This window comes from Tauraco erythrolophus, chromosome 14 (assembly GCF_009769465.1).
Source record: "Tauraco erythrolophus isolate bTauEry1 chromosome 14, bTauEry1.pri, whole genome shotgun sequence".
Taxonomy (NCBI): domain Eukaryota; kingdom Metazoa; phylum Chordata; class Aves; order Musophagiformes; family Musophagidae; genus Tauraco; species Tauraco erythrolophus.
The window spans coordinates 4,767,792-4,781,175 of record NC_141478.1 but is presented as its reverse complement, the minus strand read 5'-3'; the positions used below and the strand labels follow the sequence as shown (position 1 = coordinate 4,781,175).

Here is a 13,384-nt window from a genome sequence, read left to right as displayed (position 1 = left end):
GATGGATCATACAAGAAAAAAAAAAAAAAAAGATTTCTTAGAATTCATTTCCTTAATCTCTTAAATGAAGCAAATCTAAAGATTATTTAAAACCCCTACACAAAGGATTTTATATTCCGTGTTTCTTTCAGTGAAATTTCCTTACAAAACCCAAACAACTGTTTGGATCTCTCCTTGGTGTAAAAAGCTTGAGAAAAAACAAATGACTGGCAGTCTGCATTGCTAACAATGATAAGGTTGCTTCAGATTGAAGAAAGCATGAAACCAGACTTAAAACATATTAGATGCCTAATCCTAGTTCTGATGGTTAGAAAGACGTTAGTAAAGACTTGCTGAACCAAGACGGATGCTTACAGCTGTCAGGATGTTCACAGAATCATGGAATGGTTTGGGTTGGAAGGGACCTCAAAGATCATCTAGTTCCAACCCGCCTGCCACAGGCAGGGACACTCTCCACTACACCAGGTTGCCGAAAGCCTCATCCAATCTGGCCTTGAACACTTCCAGGGATGGGGCATCTACAACTCCTCTGGGCAACCTGTTCCAGTGCCTCACCACCCTCAGAGTGAGGAATTTCTTCCTTAGATCTCATCTAAATCTCCCCTCCCTCAGTTTAAAGCCATCGGATGGATGTAACAGAGGTCCCCCTCAGCCTCTGTCCCAGTCCACAGAGATAGTTCAGCCCTGTAAAGCGCCCACACAAAAAATGTAAACATGGGGGAAAACAAAACACGTGTAGGTGTCCTGTTATGTGCAGTTTTACAATTATCTCTTAGTCAGCTGCTGCAAATGCTGCTTTCCACATCAGAAATGGGCCACGAACCCAGAGTGACTTAAAAGAAAGTAAACAAAAGGCTGGAAGCCAGCCGGCACCATAGCGCTATTAGTAATTTGGGCTTCAACTGCCCGACATCACCACTTACCCCACATTCTCTGTGCCTGTCCCAAAGGAAAACAGTCTTTCCACAGAGCACAGCACAACAGCAGCAGGTCATGGCTATACTGGGACTTAGGCATCAAAATCAGAAAGCTAACTTGTCCCAAGAAAGGCACTCGCTGAAGCACTGTGCTGTGGCACATGATGTTGCTTACTAAACAGGAACCAAATGAGATCCCAAATTGTAGAACGTGGAATTGGACAGTGACAGATCACTCCTGTGCTCCTCCTCCCTGCCAAGCCAGGCTCCTACACGTCCCGGACACAGCTACACAGAGAAGGACTGCGCCATGAAAGCTGCCTGAGACAGAGGTCTACAGCACTTCCCCGTCGGGCACAGGGAATGTCAATCCGTGCTCTCTCCTTGATAATCCTGCTAGCACCGTGACAGACAAGGATGAGATAAAATTAGCAGGTATTTTTCAAAACCAGTCACCAGAACAGGACAGCAGCTGCAAAACATGGACACCTGGGATTTCTCCAAGGGAAACAAAAGCCCATTCCTTAAGCATCACATCAGTAAAAAGGACAACAGACAAATCTAGCAGCACAGACAGCTGACGAAGCTTTGGGCCACCATCGTGCCTTATTTCAGTCAATGCTTTGATGACAAGAGTCAGAGGAACTGGAAACGCCAAGATAATTCTATTTTTTTTTGCCATTGTCTTTTCCAATGACTGTTACATAAAACTGATAACCACGTGCTTGATGGCTGAAGGCCTCATCTGTCAATTGCTGTAAGGGCAAAGAAGCAGGTTTTCTTCAAATAAATAAATAAAAATGCTTACCTTGTTCAGAGAACTACCTACTGCAAAACAGGACTCAAAGTCCCACTGAAAAAAGGTCCACAATCTCCGTGTCACTGAAAATACCTTTGATTTCAACACAACATAGTGGCACTACTGGCCTCTACTAAGATTTCATCAGAGTAGCTCAACTAAAGGCAGCCAAAAAGGCAGAAGAAAATCAAAGATTTACTCTGAGTTTACTAACCTGTACCTGCTTTGCATAAGAAGCAACAAATTCAGAAACAGGCAAATGCATACAGAATTCTTTTATTTAACTTAAATCATGTAGTACTGAAACTACTAGAAAAAAGCAGAGTAAGAGAAACTAAAGGAGCCTTAGCTTCAGCCATTCAAAATAGACAAAGTTTCTTCTTTTCATAATGTAAAGAATCCCGAGTATATCGCAATAACAGGAATAAATTCTTACAACAGAATATACAAAAACATTTTGAAATTTTTTTTTAATCTACTGATTCATTTTAATATAAACACAGGAATTTCTTTAGGAATAATTTATACACAGCAAGTCTTTTTATGTAATAAATTGGCCATGTTATTGTTTAATTTTCTCTTAAAAAAATTTAAACAAGAAAAATTGGAAACTGTTGTGTTTGCAACTGCATCCATTCCTTAGCACTTTCTAGTTTTGTTTTTGTCCCAGAGGTAGACAAACTCTGGCCAATCCTTTCATCTCAAACCTCACTGGTTCAGAAAACAGAAGAGCTGATTTTTAAACAGTGTCTACATCGTCGTAACCCTTCAGCGACGTGGTTAGTCAAATTTGGGGGGAGCGAGGGGGAAGGGGTCTTCAATACTCTTAAATAAAAATAAATAGGGACCCTGCCTTGCTCATTTCAACAAAGCTTCAAATGGTGCTCAGCATCGTTAGAGGCTGCATACAAACTTTTACAGTGATAAGAAATCTGCAAATAGTTCTTCAACAGGAATTACGAAAACCGTCTTCCCTCTTTCTCTCATGCAGTCACATCCTTCAAACCACACGGCTACCGTGGAGCAGGTACTGAACAGCGAGATGGGGTAGCAGCAAAACCCGTTCCGTTTCCCCGACCAGTGAGGTTCTTGTAATCCATTAAGTTAACTGCCCTAGACTGTCAAGTGAAATGACCAGTTAAGATGATCCCACCCCAACCAGAGGGCTCTGGAAGACCAGGATACTGAAGATACAGAACGTTTCCCCAACTCCTCGATTCATTCGCTGTATACTGGGACACAAAGCTTGGGCGGATAGGGGGAGAGGGACACGCCATGAACTGGACATGTTAGCAATCCTTTTTGGCATATTGTAAAGCTAGCTAGTGAACTGGTGCCATCAAAAAAACCCGGTCACATACAGACACACCCATACACAGACACGGAAAAGTGCCCTTAAATTATACTTTAGGCATTTATAAACTAGAAACATTTTATAAAATTATTCTATGTACTTACAAAATGCAATGAAACATTTAATTAGTTCTTGTAAACCAGATCTTCGTCAACTGACTACCCGTAATCTACTGGACTTAAAGCCCTATTGAAAATGCTAATGGATTACTAATCAACGAAACGCATACAAAAGAAAGAAAAGATGAGCACACACGCATATGCACACACACAAACTAGTGATAGTCTTAAGGTACTTGCAAAACAGACCAACTATAAGTTGAGACTGATTCATACAGATCCATGGTAACAACCCTTCAACTCCTGGTCATGAATTTACCGCTCCGGCTGGAAAGCCCAGAGGTTTATTTACAAGTACCAACTATCAGAATTGTGATACCCGAGCTCTGATGCTGTCCCACATACCAAGCTCAGGAAACTACCTCCAACTTCTGCCAAGCCCTGTGGCTTTGTAAATACCCATTCCCATATCCCTTGTTTCCATGTGTCTCCACGCAAACGTCTCCCAATTCTGATTTACCTGGCTGTGCTCAATTTCGGAGGCCATTCATCGTCTCCGAGCGACCAGTTTCGGAGCTGAGGCGCCCGTCGAAGCCCTCCTGCCTGTTTATAGTTCTGTATCTTCAGCACCCCTGGCCACTAGTGTTGTTTCTACACATCATTCTTAAATTCTTGTCTGCCCAACTACTCGTGGGTTAAGTTGCAATATCTGGCTTTTACCACTGGTTAGTAAGGAGTGGATCCCTTGCACCTTCCTCCACTGTTTTCAGCCCAGTGATTAAATACACGGTTGACAAACAAAATAAGAATAACAGGAAACAAGTGTTACTTGTACTAATGGAATGAAAAGGGTTTAAATATATATATCTATATTATAGATATACATATACAGATACATATATGTATATATAGATATATATGTATGGAGTTATACCAACAATAGGAGCGTTGTTCATTTAGACTCGGATTGTACCGAACATCCCTCAGCAGTTCCCAGAGGACCTGATGGCAGTTCCATCTGGTGACCAGCCGTCCTGGGCAAACTGGGCTCGCTTTCCTTTATTTTTAAAGACTAAGAGGAGCATCGGCGTGAACACGCCTAGAATCATACATCACTTAGAACCAGCTTTAAAGAGCAGAGGCATCCCACTGAGAAAGACCTGGTGCACACAGACTGGCCTCACGCCTCCCATCACACTCGGCTTCTGCGTGTAGTTTATTGCTCCCCCAGAAGAGCATCTTACTCAGTACCACGCAGCTGACACTTCTGTGTTTACGTAGGAGCCACATTCCTTTGCAACCAAACCACCTTCTGTGCCGCCGAGCGGCTTTTAAACGTGAGTCAGGTGAGAACTACGGCCAAGCACTAAACCCAAAGCCGCCTGCTCCCCGCAGCGATGCCAATTTGTTAGCCTACTGCGTTGAGACATCTTGGTACCATTTGTCAAAATGATGGTTTTCAGGGCTGGGTGGGCTTTTGTTTTTAATTTATAAACAAATTGGATTACTTTAACTTTATTCAAACATAGCTGAAGGTCTAAATAAATTTTCCATACCAGACAAGCCAGTGGTCTCAGGGAAGAACAACATTACAAACCGTATTATGACTGTATCAAGCCAACATTAATTCTCAGTTGTTCACATGCACAAACAACTCGATTTGCTGTCCAAAGGAAGGCTGCATGAAAAACCCATGTGAATAAAGCTATTCAAAATGCACAAAACACAACAACAACAAAAGCTATGGAAACAAACAAGGAATTAAGCTTGAACTGCAAACACAGAACGCAATGGTATCATGAAGGTGGTTTGGTCCAGGAGAGCTGACTGTCATCACGCAAGCGTACGTGATGTCACGTGACTGTCTTCTACTGAAGTGCTTTTTGAAATGCTTATCATGATGGGTGCTACGTCATTAGTGTTTCTTCCTAATGCATTTTAAAACCACCTACATACAATTATAAAACCAGTAACTTGGACAGTTTTAACAAAACCCTCCTAGCCAGCTGAAAGATCTGAGGATCTCCAGTTGTGGTAATCAATATGTGCAAGAGAGGGGAATAGTCACTGCAACAAAAGGTCACTGGAACCCAATAAAAAAATGGAAAACCAAAACAACCCAGGAAAAACTTCAAATTTTGCTGGTTTCTCAGGGCTAGAGAGAAACACTCCCTCCGGAGACAAACTCTGTAGTACTTAACCACAGCGCTGTATATTCAAGAGGCCATGTACAACTCGAAGTAGCCAAGCACCACGTTATTCAGATACCACAACCAACACCTGCACGAACAGCTGCCAGAGCTGGAAAAAGGGAAACATTATACATCAAGTTGACGGCAAGCTCGTGTTAGTCCTGTGTGCTTGTAAACCAGTTACACGCTGTCAGAGGGCAGTTAAAATCTGATGGCTGGTCCATCAGAATCCACAGTTATGAAGCATATAAACGGGGGAAGAAAAGGGAACTGAATTTTTACTGGCACGTTAAAAGAAATCAATTCAATGTTAGTTTTGAAAAAATAAAAATAAAAAAAATCAGTGCTCTCATCAAACAGAAGCAGCAAAGATCCAAAGCTGTAAACTCGATGTAGCAGTATCATTAGGCAGCCTGTGACAGGTTTTTTCACTGGTTTTTCTGGTCGAGAAAGCAATGCTGTGGCTGTACGAGCCAATTTACTTCTGGTTGCTGATTCAGCCAAACGTCTTTTTGGTGCTTGTGGCATCTGAGAGAAGCCTGGCAAGAATGACTTAGCCCATTCTACAGGACAAACAAAGACCATTCCCTTTACTCCAGCAATTCCTCTGGACCTTCAAACATTGTAAACAATTGGTTTCGGTAACAGATTTCGTCAAACACTTGGAAGTTGAAGTCCTCTAGCAGGTCAGCTATGACTCCGCTCATCTAAGTACGCGGAATTTTGTTGTTCACCTGAGGACTGCTGTGAGAGCACATTAAAAAGCCTTCGTGTTTCCTTAAAGAATGGTCACCCTAAGTCAGACAACTCTTGGATTTCTCCTCACAATAATGAATCTGAAGCAAAAAAAAAACAAACCCAATAATCAGAGAAACTCCTTGGAATTGAGACAAATATTCTGAAGTGACCCTTTGTGACAAGCAGTGATTGTTCCCCTCCAGAACCTAGAGCATGTGGTATATGGAGTGAGAGGTTACCAGTATCAACGGCATTTATTGGCTGCTGAGAAATGTGAGATGTATTTTTTGTATATACACACATATAAAAAAAATAAGAGTGAGGTAGATAAATGTTTGAAAAAAATCAAAAACTGTCCCCCTGTCATACTCAAAAACCCTTATCTCAGTATTTAAATTTATTATGGGGCGTCTCTACAGTGATTTAAACTGATATCACAAAAATAAATAAAAAATCCTACATAGAATACCTTCTTAATTAACTTTTTTGTCTTTTTCTTTTTTAAAAGGGAAAAATAACTATGGGACAGAGGCAAGAGAAGATAATGGGACCTAAACTACACAAGCAAAAAGCACTACAAACTTTTTAAAATCTCCAGTCAAAACTAACAATCAGTATATTTTAATTCTTTGTTCTTACTCAAAAGATTTAAACATTTCCATCCCAGAACCACCTCTTCACTGCCATCATTTGGTTGGATCAGTGCTAAACAAAGGCTTAGATGCTGTAACTAACGTCAGATGAGCAACTGGTGCGACTCCTTGGTTGTAGACTTTCTGATGGCCCCCCCCTCCTTCCCCTTTCACTGAGGCTTCTGCAACTGAACAAACAAGCTTACTCATTTTCTTTTGTTCTGAGGTTTGGTCTATGATTTAAGCAACAAGCTTGTACTTGTACAGGTTTCCATAGCTGCCAACGCTTAACTGTTTGCTAGCCAAGTCCTGGCCCCAGCTACATGCTTTCCACCCAGCCCCATGGAAATGGCAGGGTGGGGTTGGTTTGGTTGGGATTTTTTTTTAAGCAGGGGTGCCAAGTGCAGCCCAGGTGCCCTCTATCAGGGCTTCCTCGTTAGGAAGGCGGAGAGCTGGGGTTTGCTGGAGCCAGGTGTTGGATGGCCACCCTAAGAATGCCTGGCATCACCAGCTGCAACTGGTATAGTGCTTGCTCACGGGGTGGTAGGGGTTAAAACAGTCTTTTTAAAAATCAGTGACCCAAAAGCCTGGTGTGTCTGCTGTTGTACCCAACAAAGAAAAAACCAAAGACATGTGTGTGTCTGTGTGTGTGGGGATGGGTGGGTGGATGTGTGCCACAACCAAAACAAGCGGGGAGGGAAGGAGGGGTAGGACCCTTGCACAACAATGAAGATAAACACTGAACAAGAACGTACTAAATATTTAACCTTTTTTTCTGACCTGAGTTTGTATCATGCCTTGCACTGTAAGAGACTCGCGTGCTGTCTGGGCAGAGGTTAGTGGGAAGGAAGGAAAACCAGGGTTGGAAAACACCACACCACAGCACTGCTAGAGTGTTTCTGTGCAGGGTGTCCCTTCTTTCTCCATGTTCCCCTCAAAAGCCCTGTAGCCCACACAGTCAAGATGTTGTAAAACAACTAATGGAGGAGGAAAAAAAAAAAAAAAGGAGGAAATGTATTTATAAAAAGGCATTAAACAGTTCATGGCAAATCATATGAAAGGTATCAGTTACTGGGAAGGAGGAAGTAAAAGTTACACACTATAGTACAAAGCATAAGAAAATCTGTTGAAGTGGGAGGGAAGGGAAGGAGGGCAGACCTGAAGGTTTTCATAGATTAAATCCACAAAGATAAAGAACAAAAAAAATAGCAGCTTTTTTCTGTACAGACATATAGATGAGTATCTGAACCGTAAAAAAGTTATAAAAGTGACACAAAAGACAATGTGTATGCAAATGATCCATGGTCTAACATAGAACTGCAAGACCCTTCGAGAAGTCTTAATAATAAAGAGAAAAGGTCAACAAAGCATCATATACTTGAATCCGGTTACTGCTTTTTTTTGTCTTCTCCAATTTATGTTCCTAGGTGTTTTTTTCCTTGCAAGCCTGTGAAGGAAGGCAGGCTGCAACGATGGAGATCTCTGCCGGTTATTTTCATGTTTTTCATGTTTCATTTTTGGTGTGCGGTTGACTTTTTTTTGTTTTGTACGAAATGCACGTTTGTTTAGCTCACCACTGCCAGTTTTGTCCAGAATTCATTAGGATGGGGACAGGGGTGGAGGGGAGGGCTGTTTCTTTACCCCATCCCTTTTATCTTCTCCATCACAAGAAAAAAATAATCACATTTTGTCCAGTTTTGAAAAAAGATCTAGACAATTTGATTTTTTTTTTATTTTTTTTTTTAAATACCAGTGTATGATTGAATAGAATGTATTGGTCAGGATCTGTTTTAAATAGAGCAGTTGATTACTGTGCTCCTTCCATGCCTACAAAAAAAAAAAACAAAACCAAAAACAAAAAAACAAAGAGTTCAGTTTTTTTGGCAAAATTTGGCAGCGCTGAAAATGGTAACAACCTTGGATGGCCCTTTTTTATTCTTTTACGTGTTCCTAAAAAGATTAAAGAGCAACATTAAAAATCCAGTCTTTTTAATTTTTTTGTGTTTTTTTTTTGTTTGTTTGTTGTGTTTTTTTTGTTTGCTTTTTGTTTGTTTTTTTTTTATAAAGACCTACAGTGTTAGGCAGGTGCTTGCGAGGGTACCGGGGAGTCACCTGGCCTGCGATATCTTTGATCTGATAAAAGTGCTGTACGGTTGAACTTGCACGCAGATATGTTTCCCATTATGAAGCAGAGAGAGAGAGAGAGAAAGAGGAAGAGGAGAGAGAGGAGAGAGAGAGAGAGACACATCAGATCTCAAGTTTTCTGTTGCTATTAAGTGTTAACATTAGAGTTTTAAAAGGCCAACTGTGTGCCCCATGAACGGAGTCCTTTACTGAAACAAACATCTGCTTGCATATTGAAAAAAAGAAAAATACGATCACTTGTTTACTGAAAAAAGGGTTCTCCCAAGTGCAGCGATGGCAGTTCTGAAGATCCACTGAGGTACAGTAGGCTTTTGAATATATTGTAATTTTCTTTCTTCCCCCAATGCACGTGTTTCTCTGTGTTTCACTTCTGTCAGATTCTGGTTCTGCGGATCAGCAGGCTGACGACTGGGGCAGCGGTAAGGCCCTCTCGTTCTTGCGTCCCCCGTTCATGTGTGCGTAGGGCTGTCTCTCCTCGAAGCTGGCCCGCAGGACCACCACGCCCGGGCCGTTCTCGGCTTTGTGTCCTGAGTGCTTGTCAGTGGGTTGGAGGGTGGAGGAGGGATCTAAAGGAATGCTCTCCATGTTTTCAGTCTCCAGGTCAAGCTCCTCTGTGTCCGGAGGCTTGTTCTCTTCACTGTAGAAGAAGGAGACCTCTTTGAATGCTGGATCCAGCTCGTCTTTAATGCTACCGATGATTTCCAGGAAGGAGGGTCTCATTTTCGGATTGTACTGCCAGCACATGCGCATCAGTTCAAACCTGGAGAGGAAACACACCACAAAACCATTTACTGAGGTGCTTCACCAGCCCCGGCTGGAGCCCAACCAACCGCGGTGGAATCGGACTACGCGTCTTAGAAAACCACTTAATTCTGACGGAGGATGAAGTGACAGGATTTTCACAGGCTGAGATCCCCGAGTCAAATTTCGACCTTCTTTCTAATCACTGATTTACGTCTATAGCTCCCATCTCGACCTTCTCCACCCCTTCCACGCACTTGCCCATAAACCACTCTTGTGGGTACCTGACATCCAGAAGCGTTTGGTGTTTTCATTCCCACTTGGTATTTCTCTCTATTTTCTCCACAATATCCTGTGCTTACTCAATCATACAGCTACGTGATAGTGCCTCTCAGAACATCCACTTCAAACAACCAATCCCCACCCCATCAATATTGTCTTGGAAAAAAATTAAAACAGGAAATACACACAAGGTAAAGCACTGCTTTTTTTCCCCCCCTGAAAGAAGAAAATCACATTAAACTTAATTTTAGTGTTTAAAATTAATTAAAATTCAAGATTTGCCAATCTCAAAGAAATTCTCTAATCTTCTATGTTAAAATTATGCTGTTTTCATTTACGGCCAGGGATGCATTCAAGTTGGACGGAGTGCGAGATCATCTGTTTAAGCACATCCACGATTAGATCAGTACAACGTCCCATGCTGGCAAAACAAAACCACAAAACGAAACAGTAATACATACATAATGAAAACGGCATTTTCATGACGCAGCAAAATTGGATATTCCTGAGAGATTGCCCCGAGCTTTAAACACAACACAAGAAAGGATTTCACTGACTGTGAAGGTGGAATAGGGATGTCTGCTGTTAACAGAGCACAAGTAACAGGACGAATTTAAATGGGAAAAGGAAGATTAACACTAATTCTTCAAGCCAATCCTCTATGTACACACTATTCAAAGAAACATGCTGTGTGTACGAAGTCACCATGGGCCAGAACTGCTGCTTTCTGTGCTAGAATAGCAATGGATCTAAAAAATGAGCCAAAGGAAAATCTGTCCATTAAGATAATGTACTGGGGAATCCTTCATGTCTCTGACTTACCTTCCAGCACTGCAACCTGCAGTCCCAGTGAGACCCTTGCCTTGCTTTGCCAGCAGCCTGGTCCTGTGGCCAGTCTGGGTTCATTTCCTCACCTCTGCCAGCCTTTCCGTGTAAGGTTAGCAAGGTCACCTAAGCTTCTAGTTTTGATTCTATAAGACAACAATGCCGTTTTCCTAACTTCCACAGATTTTCAGAAAGCAAGCAAGCAATTCTATTTTATGCTTTTTAATTGGCTCCCGCTGCCTTATGCCCCAGCAGCAGGTTACTAGATCTCTGCATCAATGTGTGGAATGATTTTATCTTCTTTTTTAATTGAAAAAAAAATAAACAAAATAACAAAAATTTGCTCCTTTTTTGAATAGCACCTACATCCATCACAGACAAATGCCTTAAAGTCTCCAGAGTCTCTGCTCTAGAACAAACCTTTCAACAGGACTGTCACCAAGCTGGAAAACTCCAGACTCTGAAGTCTGCTCAGAGTGGGGTTCGGAGAGTCTGGGAACTCCAGCCTGCAATAAAACCAAAGCAAAGAAATCCCCTCTTCCTGAAACTCACTCCTTGGGAAACTGTTGCATTTCCTTACAGGGTGCACTGTGTTCTCAGCTGACGTGAAGCAGCAGAGAGATGGAAAGCTGCTGTGTTTGGGATGCAAACACTGCTGAGAGTGCTTCAACCGAAACAAAAGCGATCTGAATTGAAGTGCAGTTAAGTCACAAATATTCCTGTTAGAGCTCAGCTGGCACGACTCTGCGTGAACAAAAGCCAGCCACCTGAGCACAGCCTTGTGACACCCAAAAAGAAGCTGGCGAAACCAGTCTGTGCTGGGAGAACTCCCTGTGTACTCAATGCTGCACTGTAACAGGCACGTAGACACATAAACACCGTTAAACTATTGCTTGTTTTCGAGTCTTTAAAAAGCCTTTCGTAGCAAAAGTGAAGCCAAACTATAAAACTGCACTATACCCTCACCCACAAAGGAGGGGGAAAGCTTGAGACATAAATATATAAAATCCATTTCTGTTACTTCATTGCTGTTTCCTTTCCAGCTGACTGCTGCGTCCCTGAATAGAAGCGTTAGCCGGAGCCAAGAACACTGGATATTCGCTGGCGCTTCGCCCTGAGGCCTAAGGGCAATGCTAAGGAGATACCACAAGCAGCGGAGTAATGCATGTGACATCAGCACAAACAAGGACATGTGATGTTTCTTTTAAGCCATTCCAGATTTAAAAACCCTACAGAGTTCCCATAAAAGGATTTTTTTTTCTTTTTAACTCTGTGGGTTCAAAGACCTTGTTTACATTGTCTTAAACAAAAAAAAAACTCTTTCCAGTAGACAATGGAAGAATTTACAGGCTGTTAATACAACCTGAGCAGTTTTATAAAGTATGTTTCTGACTGGTGGCAAGTGAGCTCTAGGAACTTGCAGGCATCGTCATGAGATAAAGGAATAGCCAGTGTCTTTCCCATGCATCTTTTGCTCAAAGAACTGAGCAGAAACCAAGTTACTTTTTGCACCAAGACAGTAAAAAACAGAAAATGGAAAGTTTCTATAGAAGCTGCATTCCATTTGAGAGTGCGTGTGTGCTTTGCATCAGACTTCATTTGGTAGGGAAAAGTGAAAGGACCTCTCCTATCCTGCTGTTGCTACACGCTGACACTACCTCTGCACAGCAGACCCTGGTTTCTAACCCAGTGCCTGCCAGGAACAAAGGGAAAAATCAGCAATGCGTAAATAGTCTAGTCATCTACGATACATGTGGGGGAAGCAATTTTGCTCCAAAACCAGAGTGGAATTCCAGCCTCCACAAATTTTAAAAGCCCCACGGGAACACAGTGTCTGAGAGCGTCAGCTGTAACAAACCTTCTTGCCACGCAGCCGTCACCTGATGAACACTGCCGTAACAATGGCAGTACATAAAAACATAACTTATTACACAGGAAGAGGAGAAAAACAGCAAAGCTTCTCCTGGCACCGTCTTATTGAACCATCTGTCTTATTGCATGGTTCTGTCTGTAAAACCATGCAAACTATGCCAAGAGGGTGTAGCATAAACAGCACTGAGTCTTGTTTCACCCTGTGAAAAAGTAAAATGCCTCTAGAAATACCGTCCCCTTTGTGCTTAGTCCTTTCACAGGGATTTACCACCTCTCCGAACCGCAAGACAACTGCGCCAGAAAATCCTCCTTTGCACAAGCATCCAGCACAACCAAGCTGCAGAAGAGAACCTCTCCCGTTCTTCAAGGTGTCCTTGGTCTCTGATCCATCTAACAGCGCTGCTATCGTGGGTTAGCAAAGCATGGTCACCAACAAGCATTACTAGCATTGCAGTCTGAGGAGAGATGGAATGTCCAAGACCGCCTGCACCACGTAGCATTCATGCAGGGGCAGCAACAAGAGGCCCTCACGAAAACTACTGCACTGTGGCTGGAGCATGCATGGCTCTGTCAACACTCACATCATCTGTAGGGTTAAAAATAGTAGATTCGGTGACAGTTGCAGCAAGATTCTTCTCTCTGTTCTCATCTATGCTTCCCCGCAGCAGTCCACCTCCTCCACCTGTTCTGGAGGTTTTTGTATGTCACTACGCTCCCCTCTCTCCAGGAAGGTAAATTTGTGTTCTGCCCATAGTTTCAGTTGTTTCCAGATCAAACAAATTTAAAGAAAAGTGTACCTCTGTATTTGTAGCCTATCACAGGAGATAC

General features: G+C 42.4%; 1 protein-coding gene across 2 annotated transcripts in view; it reads right to left on the bottom strand.

Annotated features, from left to right (window-relative positions):
* Positions 1–9,229: 9,229 nt before the first annotated feature.
* IGF1R (insulin like growth factor 1 receptor) overlaps positions 9,230–13,384 on the bottom strand; it is a 178,549-nt gene continuing 174,394 nt past the window's right edge. For both annotated transcript variants that reach the window (XM_086620012.1, XM_086620014.1), the window contains exon 21: positions 9,230–9,596. In XM_086620012.1, coding sequence (XP_086476138.1) covers positions 9,230–9,596 — 367 coding nt within the window. The remainder of the gene's footprint in view (positions 9,597–13,384) is intronic.